A 17,515-nucleotide genomic window follows, 5' to 3' on the forward strand; every position below is an offset into this window, starting at 1 on the left:
AGGCCAGGTAACAAATTCATGTTTCTTCCTGACCGCTGCCTGGGGAGGGGCAGCAGCTGTAAGAAGGCACATACATCTGACCCATATTCAAAGGTGGAGGTGGGGGTATTCAATCTCATGAGGAGCGAAAGGCAAGGAATACTGTCACTGGACTACCAGAAGACAGGATAAAGATTCTCTTTGTATCTCTGCCACCAACTTACTTTGTGATACAAGTCAAATCATTCCATGGAATTCTCCAGGCAAGAATACTGGAGTGGGGTTGCCATTCCCTTCTCCAGGGGAATCTTTCTGACTCAGGGATCGAACCTGAGTCTGCGGCATTGCAGGCGGATTCTTAACCGTCGGAGCCACCAGGGAGCCCAAGTCAAATCATTCCACCTCTTCCAGTTCCTGTTCCTCTCCTTTTTTGGAATGATGGGATTACACCCAAGCTTCCCCTAAGCTCTCCCTCGTCTCTGTTTTAGGAGCCAAAGCCATACTGCTCAAGTGCTACACAACAGGACCTGAATGAAAGTCTTTGCCTCAGGAAACTGTGGCCGCAGCTGAACGGATTCCCACTAATGTGGATGAGACGGCTGACTGAGCAGGCCGGTGACATTCTGGTCCTGCTGGGGGAGAATGTGTGTAGTGAGTGTGTGTGTCTGTGTGTGTGTCTGTGGGAGGCGGGGGCAGGTGGAAGGGTCAAGGCCTGCTTTTTACTCCTTCACGTCAGTACTAACTGGTTCATCCCAAGAGCTGGCTGATTCCTCCGAAGCAGAGGAGAAGCCCAAACAGCTGAAATTCAGGAACCGCAAGTTTCAAGGGAAGTAGTATCTGACGATGACAGGGCTGCAAGGCCACGGATGACCCTGAGTCACCAGCACTGAGAACACTGAGTCAGGAGGCCAGGCCTCACGCGAGAGGGCCAGGGAGGAGCCCAGGCCACCCACCGGGGATGTCCACACACAAGTCGCAGTGGTGGTATCAGAATGGTTCAAGCGCATTACATTTATTGTACACTTTGTTTCTGCTTTGATTGTGATATCAGTTCCACCTCAGATCAGCAGCATTAGATCCGGAAGTTGGGGACCCCAGCTCTATAGGATTCTAGGTCAGAAAAAAATCCAACTCTCAAAAGGTGCATTCCTGAAGAACAAGGTTCACCATGACATCTGCATGTGGCTGAATTATAGTGGATTTCCCAGAAAAACAGTGTTGTCAAGTTGTAAAGGTCAGTTATGAGAAAAATTCTTCATAAATATAGATCACTGACAGTTTTTACACTGAACTGAGAAAAGTTTTCATAAATAAGTTGAAGGTGGATTCTTTCCCACCTGAATTGCGCCTGCCAAGGGATTCATTTATCTGTAACAGAACTAATTAAATTAGGTTTGATATACTGTATAAAATATAAATAGATGACATGAAAGGCAGTATTTCTAATGGCATGTAATGTCTTTACAGGAATTCGGAAGCAATTACTAAACACAAACTAAAGAACACTGTAAATTCCTAGCAGCAGAGGGACTTTCCTGGTGGTCCAGTGGTTAAGAATCCACCTTGCACTACAGGAGACTTGAGTTAGATCCCTGCTCAGGGAGCTAGATCCCACATGCCGAGGGGCAACCAAGCCCCTGCACCACAACTACGAGGCCCACGTGCCTCAACAGGAGATTCCACAAGACGCAACAGAGATCTCGCGTGCTGCAACTGACCTGATGCAAATACATAAATATGTAAAATTTCTAACAGCAGAAATCCGTTCCATTAAAGCAAACTAGATATAGTCCAAAATACTTTGGAAATGACACGTTAAAACTTAGGGTCATAAAGGCTACTGTAACCTCCTGAGAGGCACAAAGTCACCAAAAAGCAATTCACAGTGGCTCCAGCTTTCAGACTGTGGTGCTGGAGAAGACTCTGGAGAGTCCCATGGACAGCAAGGAGATCAAACCAGTTAATCATAAAGGAAATCAGCCCTAAATATTCATTGGAAGGGCTGATGCTGAAACTCCAATACTTTGGCCACCTGATATGAAGAGCCGACTCACTGGAAAACACCCTGATGCAGGGAAAGATCAAAGACAAGAGGAGAAGGGGGTGACAAAGATTGAGATGGTTGGATGGCACCACCGACTCAGTGGACATACGTCTGAGCAAGCTGCAGGAGATAGTGAAGGGCAGGGAAGCCTGGCTTGCTGCAGTTCACAGGGTCACAAAGACTGGGACACAACTGAGAGACTCAACAACAGCAGAAACTTTCAGACAGATCCAGCCCCAAGACTAAGAAGGCCAGTGGAGATTTCTCGAGCACCCCAGGCCAGTGGTGCAGAGGTAGAAATGCCGCACAACAACCTTGGAGGGGTTATTAGAACACAGCCTGCCATGCCCCACCCCAGAGTTCCTGATTCAGTAGGTCTGGAGAGGCGCCGAGAAGTCTGCATTTCCAGCAAGTTCCCAGTTCCACCACTGGTCCAGGGACCCCGCCTGGAAAAGCACCACCTAAAGTGGTAGTAAAGATCGAATGTCATGGAAATTTCTCCCAGTGGTAAACGATACTTAGTTCACATTAACACGCATGGGCTTCACTAGTGGTTCAATCAGTAAAGAGTCTGCCTGCAACACGGAAGACCCAGGTTTGATTCCTGGCTCAGGATGATCTCCTGGAGAAGGAAATGGCAAGCCACTCTAGTATTCTTGCCGGGAAAATTCCATGGACAGAGGAGCCTGACAGGCTGCAGCCCGTGGGGTCACAGAGAGTCAGACACGACTGAGAGACCAACACACACACAACCCACATATATTGTTTTAATAACACCATGAAGCATTTTTGAAACTTTAAAATTGTCATAGAAAGTTTGAAACAAAAATCAGGGTCAAAACCCCCAAAAGATACAGAAATCACATAAGCAAATGCTTCCAGAAGATCCTTGAGACAATATAAGAATGATGAGAAAGCAGTGAAGCATGTCAGAATGAGTTGAGGAAACACCCATCGTGCCTTGCCTGGAAGCATCCAAACTGCTGGGTTAGATAAAAAGTCCACTGGGTCTGTAAGAGTGTACAGAAAAACCCAAACTAACTTTTTGGCCAACCCAATATTAACTAAAGTCTTCAGGACTCAACCTAGTGCTTTCTTTATCAGGACATAAGCTCAGGGTCCATCACCCAGCAAGTGTTTCCTGGCCCAGTGTGTTCACAAAAGTAAAATCCGTGGTGGGGAAAAACATGCCGAAGAAAAAACAGAAAGGAAGAGGTCTCAAAAGCCTGAAGATTCTGTGCACACACAGACAGCTCAAGAGGGAGAAGGTGCAACTGAGGGACAAGATGCCCGCCTACGTCTGGACACCATTGGGCAAGCTCTCGCTTCTCTCTGCAGACACACCCGCCTCCCCCAAGCTTCCCTGCACCTCTGGGCCTCGTGCAACTGCCCTGATGTACCAGAACTCCCAGATACTCAGCATCACTGAAAAATCCCCGATTTACAGCAATGGACAAAAATTAAAAAGGCAGGATGACAGGACTCACATGGAGAAGTAAATACAACATGAAGGGCTTTCAAAAGATCATCATCAACACAACAGCACTATTTTAAACGTCCCTAAATTCCTGGCCAGCTGCCCACTGCAGATAAGTACGGCATGTCCTGCCCCGCCAGGGAGAGCATGTCCGGAATTCTGGCAGGGGAACACCACACAGGACTTCTCTCAGGGGATATGTACGGAAGTGACACAGGCATCCCGTGGACTTGGCTCTCCACCTCAACAGTTGGCAACGTGATCAGGAAAAAACTACTCACTTGGAAACACTGTCCTGAAAGAGGGCAATATTGGCCTTTTCAAGGACATGGCACATCCGTTCATAGAAATTTGACTTTCACGCATGGAGGGAACCACTGACTTCCTAGACTGGCATTCTCTACACTTTCTAACACTTCATTTTAACAGCTACAGAGCCGGACACCATTGGTGGGGGGAGGATATACAAACACAGCTTCCCTCTTCCCCACATTCAATCCACTTTCCCTTAAGGAAGAAACTGAGGATTTCCCTGGTGGTCCAGTGGCTAATACTCTGCGCTCCCAATGCAGGGCGCCCAGGTTCAATCCTTGGTCAGGGAACTAGATCCCACATGCAGCAACTAAAGATCCTGTATACCACAACTGAGACCCAGTGCAGCCAAATAAGTAAATGTTAAAAAAAAAGAAACGAAACGAAACTGGGGCTTCATTTCCATCTTTCATTCCCATGCTAACTCCAATATATCAACTCAGATAAGAAACAACGTCTCTAAAGTGCCTTCCCTGAATTCCCCAATAACTTTCCACAATGCACACATTAGGCAATCTCCCCAGTGCAGCACTAACCACTCAAGGCTCAGAACTACGCCTTTGTCTTGATGGCCCTTGACACGGAGTGTTTGCCGAACTACATACATGTATCCAGCCCACTGAGGCATACATGAGGCGTGTAATCACACACACCTGGAGCCTCAAAACAGAGAAGCATGTGTTCCTGATGGCTGAGCGTCCAGGCTCATGTCTTTATCCCTTAAAGCCTGGAAACATATTTTAACATTTATTTAGGAGATGGAAAGCTTCTTTAAAAATATGTGGTACCAGTCTTTGCCTTCTAAAACACAGATTATATTAATGACTTAATTGTAAATATATAAGTATTATGCTGTACCATCATTTAATTTAGGACTTCAGGAAATACTCATCACTGTTTTAAAAACTGAAGTACAATTGGTTTATGCTGTTAATTTCTGCTGAACAGAAAAGTAATTCAGTTATATATACATATTCTTTTTCATATTCTTTCCCATTATGGTTTATCTCAGGATACTGAATATAGTTCCTGTGCTACAGAGTAGGATCTTGTTGTTTAAGCAGTCTATATGTAAGAGTTTGCATCTGCTAATCCCAAACTCCCAGCCTATCCCTCCCCCCACTCCCCTCAGCCACAACAAGCCTGATGTCCACGAGTCTGCTTCTGTTTCACACACTGGTTCATTTGTGCCCTGTTTTAGATTTCACACATCAGTGACATCATACGGTATTTGTCTCTTTCTGACTTACTTCACTTAGCATGATACCCTCTATTTCCATCCATGTTGCCACAAACGGCATTATTTTGTTCTTCTTTATGGCTGAGTTATATTCCAGTGTATGGAGGCGGGGGGGTCTACACACCACATCTTCTTTATCCATTTATCCATCAGTGGACATTTAGGTTGCTTCCATGTCCTGCCCACTGCAAACAGTGCTGTGTGAATATACGGCTTCATATATCTTTCTGAATCATAGTTCTGTCCAGATACATGCTCAGGAGTAGGATCTCCGGATCATATGGTAACTCTATCTTTATTCTTTTGAGGAACCATCATATTGCTCTCCATACTGGCTGCACCATTTTACATCCTCACCAGCCATGCAGGATGGTTCCTTTTTCTCCACACCCTATCCAACATTCATTTGTAGATATTCTGATGATGGCCATTCTGCTCAGAAAGAGATGTTGCCTCACTGCAGTTTTGATTTGCCTTTCTCTAATAATTAGTGATGTGGAGCATCTTTTCACATATCTACTGACTAATCACTTTTAAAGGTTAAGTGACATGAAGATTTTGCTAAACTCTTGGAACCAATTTCAGAGTGTGTCCACCTCTATTTCACAGCTGTCATTTTCCATGCTTTTTTTTTTTTAATATGTGACTTTTAATATGCTGCTGTTTTGTAACAACTTTAAGAAAAAAACGAGTTTTCCAAAGTTCTCAGAAAGTACTAGCATCCATTTTAGCTCCTGAAAAAACTTCCTTGTCACTGTGCTTGCGGGTATGAGTTTGTTAAACTATACAAAGAACCCCACCCCCAAGGTTCTACCCCACAAACTCCGGTTCAAACACAGCTTCTTTCATAAAGCCCTTCCCAGGAAGCACAGGCTCCACTATTCCCCTCTCCAGGCAACCACACCCTGTACTTCTGTTTAGCACTTACTATAATAAATTTTAATTCACTTTTTACCAGTTACTCAAGACCACATTGGACACTTGTTGAGGCACCTCTCTTTTCTTACTCAAAAGTTTCAGGCTGGATTCTGGTAAAGCATCAAAGATTTTTTGTTGACTAAGTGATCAAGGTTATGTAACAAAAGTAGCCATAATAATGCCATGCGATGTTCATGGTTTAAAAACAAGCAATCACTGACTATAAAGTTAGAAAGAAACACTAAATAATGTCAACATGGGTTAAATGCCATTTTTTTAACACTCATCATTATTCATTTTATTATTATAACTCACTGATAACTCAGGTAGTAGTGCTATTAACAAATGGAACAATATCAAGAATTCAAGTCAAGAGGGAAAGAGAGGAAGAAAAATCTATATATTAAATGGACTTAGAAACTTATCAATCAAATGCAGTGTCTTTGGATCCAGATTCCAACAAATCCAACTGTTACGGGAAGGAGGTAATAGGAGAGACAAAATGCAAATACTCAGGGGCGTATTTACATTTTCCCCTGATACTCATGGGTAAAAATGAATATGGCCTAATCTTTTGTAATCTCAAAGAACTACTGTTTATTTTTAGGTGTGACAAGGATTCAGTTCAGTTCAGTCGCTGACTCGTGTCCAACTCTTTGCGACTCCATGAACCGCAGCACGCCAGGCCTCCCTGTCCATCACCAACTCCTGGAGTTCACCCAAACCCATGTCCATTGAGTTGGTGATGCCATCCAACCATCTCATCCTCTGTCATCCACTTCTCCTCCTGTCCTCAATCTTTCCCAGTATCAGGGTCTTTTCAAATTAGTCAGTTTTTCGCATGAGGTGGCCAAAGTACTGGAGTTTCAGCTTCAACATCAGTCCCTCCAATGAACACCCAGGACTGATCTTTAGGATGGACTGGTTGGATCTCCTTGCAGTCCAAGGGACTCTCAAGAGTCTTCTCCAACACCACAGTTTAAAAGCATCAATTCTTCGGGGCTCAGCTTTCTTTACAGTCCAACTTTCACAGCCATACATGACCACTGGAAAAACCATAGCCTTGACTAGATGGACCTTTGTTGACAAAGTAATGTCTCTGCTTTTTAATGTGCTGTCTAGATTGACCATAACTTTCCTTCCAAGGAAAGTCTTTTAATTTCATGGCTGCAATCACCATCTGAAGTGATTTTGGAGCCCCAAAAAATAAAGTCTGACACTGTTTCCACTGTTTCCCCATCTATTTCCCATGAACTGATGGGACTGGATGCCATGACCTTAGTTTTCTGAATGTTGAGCTTTAAGCCAACTTTTTCACTCTCCTCTTTCACTTTCATCAAGAGGCTCTTTAGTTCTTCTTCACTTTCTGCCATAAGGGTGCTGTCATCTGCATATCTGAGGTTATTGATATTTCTCCTGCCAATCTTGATTCCAGCTTGTGCTTCCTCCAGCCCAGCGTTTCTCATGATGTACTCTGCATAGAAGTTAAATAAGCAGGGTGACAATATACAGCCTTGACATACTCCTTTTCCTATTTGGAACCAGTCTGTTGTTCCATGTCCAGTTCTAACTCTTGCTTCCTGACCTGCATACAGGTTTCTCAAGAGGCAGGTCAGGTGGTCTGGTATTCCCATCTCTTTCAGAATTTTCCACAGTTTATTGTGATCCACACAGTCAAAGGTTTTGGCATAGTCAGTAAAGCAGAAATAGATGTTTTTCTGGAACTCTCTTGCTGTTCTGATGATCTAGTGGATGTTGGCAATTTAATCTCTTGTTCCTCTGCCTTTTCTAAAACCAGTTTGAACATATGGAAGTTCACGGTTCACGTATTGCTGAAGCCTGGCTTGGAGAATTTTAAGCGTCACTTTACTAGTGTGTGAGATGAGTGCAATTGTGCAGTAGTTTGAACATTCTTCGGCATTGCCTTTCTTTGGGACTGGAATGAAAACTGACCTTTTCCAGTCCTGTGGCCACTGCTGAGTTTTCCAAATTTGCTGGCATATTGAGTGCAGCACTTTCACAGCATCATCTTTCAGGATTTCAAATAGCTTAACTAGAATTCCATCACCTCCACTAGCTTTGTTCATAGTGATGCTTCCTAAGGCCCACTTGACTTCACATTCCAGGACGTCTGGCTCTAGGTCAGTGATCACACCATCGTGATTATCTGGGTCATGAAGATCTTTTTTGTACAGTTCTTCTGTGTTTTCTTGCCACCTCTTCTTAATATCTTCTGCTTCTGTCAGGTCCATACCATTTCTATCCTTTATTGAGCCCATCTTTGACAAGGATACTGTAGTTCAAAAGAGCATTCTCTTTGAGAGTTATGATAAAACAATATAATACTGGACTCTCTGTCAAAATAATGGGGTGGGGTGGTGAGGAGTTCAGGAGAAACAGGACTGCCTCTGCGGCAGTGCCCACTGAAGGCGGGCACTGAGGATGTGTAGTTTAATTCTATTTCTCCGTCTGCACATGCTCACAATTTTCCAAACTAAACAGTTTAGATACTAACTTTAAGGAAGCACTAGGTGTCCGCTGCACTCCCTGGTCGGTGGCGGCCGCCCTCCACTGCTTTCTGGCTCTGGTTTGTCTCCTGCCATCTGGGAGCTACCATCCCCACACAGGGGCTGTGACATGCTGTCCCATTCCTTTCTGAGGTTCATGGCCTTATACAGACACCATCCCGTTCTTACTTCTACCCTGCACTGGAAACCCAGCCCTGTCACCTTCATTCTGCCTGAGACAGAGGCTCAATCAACCCCCGGCGCCGCTGAAGATTCAATCAACAGGTCAGCTCCCCAACAGCTCTGAGACCCACACTTTTCTTTATCAGACAGCCTGGAGCTAAGACCACATTCCAGCCAATTCGTCTCAAGGCACAGAAACCAGAGATACAGTTGTCCCTCAGAATCCAGTGGGGACTGTTCAAGGATTGCCACGGACACCAAAATCCAAGGATGCTGAAGTCCCTTACATAAAAATGGCATAATACTTGCATATAACCTATACGTATCCTCCTATATACTTTAAATCATCTCTAGATGACTTGCAATACATAATAAAAGCAGACAGACCTTAGAGGTTCAATTTTAGAAAACTGGAATTGCAGGCTCAATTCCAGATAACTGTAACAAAGCGAATGTTGCAACAAAGCAAGTCACACGTATTTTGTGATTTCCCAGTATACACAGCTATGTTTTTAATACGAAGTGAAAGTGTTAGTTGCTCAGTCATGTACGACTCTTTGTGACCCCATGGACTGTAGCCCACCAGGCTCCTCCATCCATGGGATTCTCCAGGCAAGAATACTTGGGCAGGTTGCCATTTCCTTCTCCAGGAATCTTCCCAGCCCAGGGATCAAACCTGGGTCATCCACATCGTAGGCAGATTCTTTACCATCTGAGCCACCAGTTCACGGAGTGTGCAGTAGCCTTATATCTTTAAAAAGCAATATACATACCTTAACTTAGAAATATTTTACTGCTATAAAATGCTAACCATCACCTGAGCCGTCAGTGAGTCGTGATCTCTTTGCCGCAGCGCCATCAAAGATCACTGGTCACAGACGGCCACAACAAATGTATTAACAGTGAAAAAGTTTGAACTTTAACAAGAGCTATCAAAATGAGACCGAGTCAAAAAGGGAGCAAATGTCATTGGGAAGACGGCACCTAAAGACTTGCTTAACTTAAGGTCGCCACAAACCTGCAATAAAAACACAATATCTGAAAAGCACAATAAGGCCTAATGAACATACTATGTAAATAGTTGTGACTACAATGTATAGTATATGATAGACAAAGGGTTTCAGCATGTAGAAAATGCAAGTTTTACTTTTTGGAACTTGCCAGAATTTTTTTTTTTTTTTCAAATATTTTTGATCTGCCAAGGCAAACTCCACGAATGCAGAGCACCAGCTACAGAATATCACCCTGTGTTTCTGTAGAGTTAAACTCCAGCACCGTTCTGCCTAAACTTCTCCCCCGGGTACCAAGATGCCGTCATGGTTCTCCACTGCAAAGATTTCCTTCCCACGCCACTCTAGAGGTAATGGTGCCCCAACCTGCTCCCTGGCTCCTTGCCCTTCTCAATTTTGTTTTTCTTTTCTTTTTTTTCTTTGGCCTCATCAGGTGGCTTGTGGGCTCTTAGTTCCCAGACCAGGAATTGAACCCAGGCTCTCAGCAGTGAGAGCAGAGTCCTAAACACTGGACTACCAGGTAATTCCCTCAGTTTTATTTTGTAGCTTACTGCTACTTGACAGTAAGTTTGTCTATCACCTCTCCTTTCCAAACTATAACCTCCCTGAGGGCAGGGACTTTGCCTGGTTTGCCTCTGTGTGCTCAGATTCTCAACAGTAACTGAAGCATAAAAGCAGATCAAACACATATGCAGAATGCTCAGGAAAATAGGACTAAAGGTCAAAGAGGGTTGAGAACAAAACACTGATACTATTAACATTAACTAAGAACATGCGCTTTCCCCACCCACACGCCCACACCCACTCCATGCCCTAACAGGGTGATTTCATGGCACTACTTTTATCCACTCTGACATTTAGACTGTTCTAAAGAGCTGAAGAATCAGTGACTACAGGGGCATATTAATAATAGCTGAATATGTCAGTTTGTGCCAGAAAAGAACCCAGTGCAAGCACAGTACCTTCACATGCCCACTTCAGTATTTACAACAGACACAAATCATCTCAGAATTTAGGGTGCAGTGTGAATTACGTTACACCCTTTAGAGGCCATGGGTATTGGTTATTTTAAGTAAAATATAAGTGCTTTCTACTGTATATAACATAGACTAATAAGGACCCCCTGTATAGCAAGCACCAAAAACTCTACTCAACACTCTGTAATGGCCTATATGGGAGAAGAATCTTAAAAAGAGTAGATATATTGGTGTATGTATAACTGATTGACTTTGATGTACACTTGAAATTAATACCATATTGTAAATTAACTATACACCAATAAAAAAATTTTAATTAAAAATAGGTTTTAAAAAGAAACAACATTTGGTTGTGCAACTTGGGGTAAAAACAATCAGCGCCTTGCTCCTCCTTCTCCTACTATAATTCTACCAGCTAGAAATCCCGACCAGCAGCTGGCCTTGTGACAGCAACATCTAGGAAGCAGGCAGGCGGATCAGAGCGTATGGTTCTAGCCCGACCTGACTCTGGCCCTCAGCTGCCACGTGATCCTGGGCAAGGCGCTGCACCTGTTTCCGCATCTGTGAATCCGGGGGCAATCACAGGGTCTATATCACAAGGCTGATATGAGAATTAAAGGGCTGAGTAACAGGTACACAGCCTAGACCAGCACCAGGCACAGGGTGAGGGTCAATTCTCTCAGCTGTCACGTTCAGGAGTATGACCACCACAGCTGAACTCTCTCAAACACTTAACATGTGCACGCTCAGTTGCTCAGTCACATCTGACTCTTTGCACCCCCCAGGACTGGAGCCCACCAGGCTCCTCTGTCCATGGGATTCTCCAGGCAAGAATACTGGAGTGGGTTGCCATTTCCTCCTCCAGCTTATACACTTACACTGTAACACAATTCTAAGAAGTACTCATTCTTGAGAACACAGAAAAAATAGACTGTCTTTTTTTTTAAGGCCTGAAAAACCTGGTGACAGTACAGTGTATCATAATCCAATGGGGATTCTGCTGTAAATCTCTGTTGAGTGAATGAATGTCAGGAGACAAATACAAGTTTTTAAGAAATGTTGGTAAATACTATTCAATGCACTCAGAATTCATGTGAAATGAGATCATGCACACAGTTCACTCAGCAGAGCCCTGGGCACAAGGAGAGCATTCCACAGAGGGGGGCTATTACTACTCCTATTGGGAGAGTGTATTTCAAGGCAAAGTGGGATTTTAAAGTCTTGCAAGCTCAAGTTCTCTTCCTCTGCACACAGCCTAGAAACCCCCAGAATGAGGCAAGTTCCAACACTGCCCTGCTACCCCTCTGCCTCTCCATAAGTTGTTGTCCTTTTTGTTGGTTGTTTTTGTTTTTTTTTTTTTTTTACTGCACTGGCTCTTTGTTGCTGCCCATGAGTTTTCTCTAGTTGGAGTGAGTAGGGGCCACTCTCTAGTTACAGCATGTGGGCTCCTCATTGCAGTGGTTTCTCTTGTTGCGACACACAGGGTCTAGGGTACACAAGCTCAGTAGTTGTGGTGTGGGCTTAGCAGTTGCAGCTCAAAGGCTTAGATGCCCCAAGACACGTGGGATCTTAGCTCCCAGACCAGGGACCAAAGCCAAGTGCCCTGCATTAGCAGATGGATTCTTAACCACCAAACCAGCATGGAAGTCCTTCCATCAGTTTCCTGCTTTTGTCTTTGTGATATGTTAAGATGATTCTTCATGAGACTTGATTTCAATGCAACTGCTCCAGGCCTAACAAAAATCTAGGAAGTGTTGATACAGTTCAAAACACCCTTTTACAGATGAAGACACAGGGCTTTGGTTGAGAGGTTCAGAAACTTGTCCAAGATCTCACCATGAGCAGCACCACTGCGGAACTAGAAGTCCAGGCTCCCCAAACCTCACCCAGGCTTGCTTCCATTACCAGGTTCTACTCATCCACAGATATATGCACCAAAACCTCCTCCAGAACCAGCTTCTACACTCAGATTTCCCCCCATTTAAAGACGGATGTGTCCATGAACACCCCACCACTCACCATGATCTCCCTCTGCTCTTCCAGATTCTTCAAAAAATTAGAAAATTCACGCAAGGAAGCATCTGTAAGGAGAAAGGCATCATTATTTTGTGGCCAAAGCAAAGGAAAGCCAAAGAAAACCTCATCTTTACGTACCTATGCAGCGTTCATCGTCAGTCTCTGCATCTCCGATAAACTCAAATTTGAAGTCTCTGAGGGAGTGCGCAAACTTCCGCTGGGCTGCCGAGAGACCTGGAAAGACAGATGGAGTGACCATGGGCGTCCTTGCTTCCAGTCGAGGTTTAGCATGAACTGATTCCTCCCCAGATGCCAGAGCTGTGGAGCTCTCCTCCACATGAGCTGTGATGAGACACAACCCAGCTCCTCAGCCAAGGGGCCCGGCATCCCACCTGGGCACTCCCTGGGAGTTTGTCTGCTATGTTCTAAGATGGAGCAGTTGCTGGAGAAATATCTATATTGCTCCCAAAAGCACTCTCCCGATCTCTGCTCACTCAGGTCAGAAGGTGGGCCAATTCAAGTTCCAGCTATCATGAGGGGCACACTACACGTGACAGCGTCTCCCGAGGCTTGGGATATCCACATAGGTGCCGAGATTTCCAGTATAAACATCCCAAAGCCCAGTCAGCCCACCAGAAGCCCTGAACTGACGCTCCAGCTCTGGGTGGAGAAACCCAGAGGATTCAAAGAGCTTTCAAAGCAAACAGCAACAGCGAGGTAAGCCAAAGGCCAAGCTTAAATGGCAGAAAAAATTCATTCTCCAAAAGACCTATAGGGCTGCATCTATTTTTTCTGTTTAAATTGATGATTCACAGAAAATAGTGGAAAATTCTACTTCTGTAGCAAGCTAACAGTTATGTTACAGGCCACACACCATGCTACAGGATACGTATTTCTTGCACCTCACTCAATACTCAAAATAAAGGTTATCCCCATTTTACCATGGAGATATTAGCACTAAGGTCACACAGCTACTACAACAGCAAAGGTCTGATTGCTTCCAAAGTTATTTGTATAAAACCCACGCCCCTGCCAGGGTGCAATCCTGTTTCTAAAGCACTTTAACAGCCGCTGCTCCCTGACACCTGCACCCTGTACGGCTCCTGGCTCACTGCAATGAATACTGACAGACTGGGTTAAAGTAAACCTTCCTGTCAAGCAAACAGAAAAGCTGAAAACGCAAAACACCAGTCCGTAACTGTTGATCAGAGCACTTACACAAAAAATTAATTCGGACAAGAAACCGGAGCACTGGGCATGAGCGCTGAGGGCTGTTTTTAATAAGATGGTGTAAGATGGTAGCAGCAAAAAGCTTCTCTTTTTTAGTCATCGTATTATAGCTAACAAGCAAGGAGTGAAAGAAAAAATTTCTTATTTTTACATTGGAAAAAAAACTTTCTAACCCACTCTTTACCTCCACTCATTAAGCACAATGGTTCCCCAATGCCCTCCTTGACAAGCTGCTGCTGCTCACTTCTTAAACTTCCTAAGAACCCTCACCAGTTCTTCCAGCCGCTCTCATGATCTGGTTGCCCATTTTTTTTCTGGCGGCGCTGAGTCCTCACTGTGGCATGTGGGCTTTCTCTAGCAGTGGTTCACGGGCTTAGCTGCCCCGTGGCATGTGGAATCTTCTCAGACCAGAGACGGAACCCGTGTCCCCTGCGTTGGCAGGTGGATCCTTAACCACCAGACAACCAGAGAAGGCCTCTTAATTTTTTCTTAACAGATTCTATTTTAAGGCAGTTTCAGGTTGACAGCAAATTGTGGAGAAGGTAGAAGGTTTTCCCTAGAACCCCTGCCCTGATATGCATAGCTTCCCTCATTGTCAACAGCCTCCACTGTCACGGATTCGGAAACCTCATTCTTCCAAAGCTAAACCAGAAACCTTCTCACCCTTGGAGTACAGCACAAAAGCACAACCGTCATGTAAGACATGATGGGCTGCAAGCATGGTCCCCTTCTCCAGCCCTCCTTTGCAGGAGGCTTCTCTTGTCAGTGGGACTCTTCAGCTCCTTTGGCAACAGGGAGAGTTCTATCCCGCCCCCTGAATCTGGGCTGGTCTTGTGCCCAGAAGAATGTGATGAAAGCGGCACTGCTAATCCGGAACCTCCAGCTTCAGAACTTCGCACATCCCTGCTCCGGTCCATGGAAAGCCTCTGGCCGCCATGTGATCAAGCCCCAGCTAGCCTCCTGAATAGTAAAAGATGTGTGGCCCAGGCCCCCCACTTATTGCCCCATCGGTCAGACATCCCACCCATAGAAGCAGAGCTTCCCGCCTTAAAGGAGGCAGCCCAGATGAGATCACACTGCCCAATGGGCAGAGTCCAAACTGAAATAAAGACTGCTGCTTAGGCCACTGACAGGGGGGTGATTAGTTACTAAGTAATAAATAGACTAATTAGAAAGGTTAATGAAATTTGACTGTATTAAAATTTTGAAGACATTAAAGAGTAAAGAAAAAGCACGCACCACAAAGGTACAAACAGCAGCTATGAATCACTGAGGAAGGCAAGTCCCATAACAAGTTGGGCAAAACAGTTGAATAGGCCCTTTGCAAAACGAAACGAAGGAAATCCAAATGGCCCAAAACCACATGAAAAGGTGCTCAAACTCATTAGTGATTACAAAAGTGAAAAGAAAACCTCAACATAGCTCAGTACACTCATCAGATTGGCAAAAATCCGTAAGTCTGGAAACCTCAAGAGTTGGTGTATGCGGAGCAACAAAAATTTTCACTTACTGCCAGTAAGGGTGAGAATGGGTAAGTGGTGGCGGTGATTTAGTCGCTAAGTCGTGTCCAGCTCTTTGTGACCCCATGGACTGCAGCCTGCCAGGCTCCTCTGTCCATGGGATTTCCCAGGCAAGGATACTGGAGTGGGTTGCCATTTCATTTTCCAGGGGATCTTCCTGACCCAGGGATAGAATACACATCTCCTGCTGGGCAGGCAGATTCTTTATCACTGAGCCACCTGGGAGGCCCAAAAATTGATATAATCACCTTTCAAGCACTCTGGCATTATCTAACAAGTTTGATGAGAACCTACAACCTAAAGCTGTCCTTCCAGGTAAATCCCTAAGATAAACTTCAGCACACATGCCCTTACAGATGTGTACTTTCTACAACATACATTCACGCATCAACACAGACTAATCTCACAATGTGGAGAGAAAGAAGGAAGTCCCAAAGGAACCCACAGTATGGCTGTTTCACAAAAAGTTCACAGCAAGCTCCACTAAACCCTATGTTTAGGTTGCACACACAGGTCACAAAATTACAGAACAATTAAGAACGGTAAGTGAATCATTCTCGCAAAAGCCACATGACGTTCACCACCTGGGACGAGGGCAGAGGATGTAACAGACCGCTACGAGGGGATTCAAAGGTTATTTTAGTTCAGAACCTAGTGGGGAGTCTGCGGATATTTGCTTCCTCATTCTTTTTTAAAAGATACACCTGGCTCCCATATTTCTGTATTTCCACCAAAATTTCACAACTAAACAATAAAAATGTTTAAATCATAAAAATGTAAAGCCTGGGGATTTCCCTGGTATTCCAGTGGTTAAGCTATGCGTTTCAACGGCAGGGGAGCACACGGGTTTGATCCCTGGTCAGGGAACTAATATGCCACATGCCAAGGGGCATGATAAATAAAATAATAAAGGTATATATCTTCTAAAAAAAAATATAAACCCTGGCTATCGAGGCCACTCCAGAGTTAATCCAGGCAGACATATGATTATTCCCTAGGACTGGCCGTGCCAGCCTGTTCTTGGTTTACACAAGCCAAACTCACTCCAGACTACCAGGCTTCAAAGTGCTGTCCCATCCTGGAAGGGCTCCTTCCCTGCCCTCACCCCTGTCTGGCTGGCTCCTTCACAGAAACCTGCCCCTCGCACCACCCTCCCCAAAATCATCGCCCCTGTGCCCTACACTCCGCTCTGTCCCACAGTGCACGACCTTCCCAGCGCTGCTTACCTGAATCTGCCTCATTTAGTCAGCATTTTCTCGGGGTTCTCTCTCCTCCTGCCTCAGCTTACCTGGGCCCAGAGGCAGCAGCGGGCATCCTCGTGCTTCCCTCTATCTTTGAAACAGGGACCACACCGTTTTTGCTTTTTAGTTCATGCAGCTGTTTCCAAATAGTGAGTGTGTGGGCTTATTATCATTTTTAATAACTTTATCATATTCCATTTTGCTAATGTTTGCCAGTTCTCAACAGGGGCATGTAATTGGCTCCATTTGTGTGTTTATCTATGGAAACCTCTATGTACTTATTTATATATGCCATATATAAACAACATATAAATGCTTATATTATACATATAGAACCATGTGTTAGTCACTCAGTCGTGTCAGAGGCTCTTTATGACCCCATGGACTCTAGCCTGCCAGGCTCCTCTGTCCAAAGATTTCTCCGGGCAAGAACAGTTGAGTTGGTTGCCATTCCCTTCTCCAGGGGATCTTCCCCACCCAGGGATTGAACCCGGGTCTCCTGCACTGCAGGCAGGTTCTTGACCATCTGAGCCACCAGAGAAGCACACAGAACCGTAAATGCTGGTATAAAATCTATTTTTCCCCTCTGGAGTCTCTTCCTTTGAGTATTTTATCCAAAACTGCCATGTCAAAAAATACTTCAAGAATCATGCTTTCATAATGTCAGGGCAAGATACTTTCCAGAAAGCTATAATTTAAATGCATCCATTTCTCAACATTTATTTCATAATTCCTAATCTCATTAGTTGAAAATATTATAACAGCAGAATTAAACTGAATCATATTTGCACAGCTAATATGATACATTTCTTCCTATGTAAATACCATACTTTTCTCTCTTACCTCTCTGCTAGGTATTAT

General features: G+C 44.5%; 1 protein-coding gene across 5 annotated transcripts in view; it reads right to left on the bottom strand.

Annotated features, from left to right (window-relative positions):
- ARHGAP10 (Rho GTPase activating protein 10) overlaps positions 1-17,515 on the bottom strand; it is a 375,744-nt gene that overhangs the window by 269,712 nt on the left and 88,517 nt on the right. For all 5 annotated transcript variants that reach the window (XM_060400981.1, XM_015101370.4, XM_060400980.1 and 2 more), the window contains 2 exons: positions 12,802-12,897; positions 12,667-12,728 (listed from right to left, as the gene is read on the bottom strand). In XM_060400981.1, coding sequence (XP_060256964.1) covers positions 12,667-12,728; positions 12,802-12,897 — 158 coding nt within the window. The remainder of the gene's footprint in view (positions 1-12,666; positions 12,729-12,801; positions 12,898-17,515) is intronic.

The sequence above is a fragment of the Ovis aries genome, chromosome 17, assembly GCF_016772045.2.
Source record: "Ovis aries strain OAR_USU_Benz2616 breed Rambouillet chromosome 17, ARS-UI_Ramb_v3.0, whole genome shotgun sequence".
Classification (NCBI taxonomy): domain Eukaryota; kingdom Metazoa; phylum Chordata; class Mammalia; order Artiodactyla; family Bovidae; genus Ovis; species Ovis aries.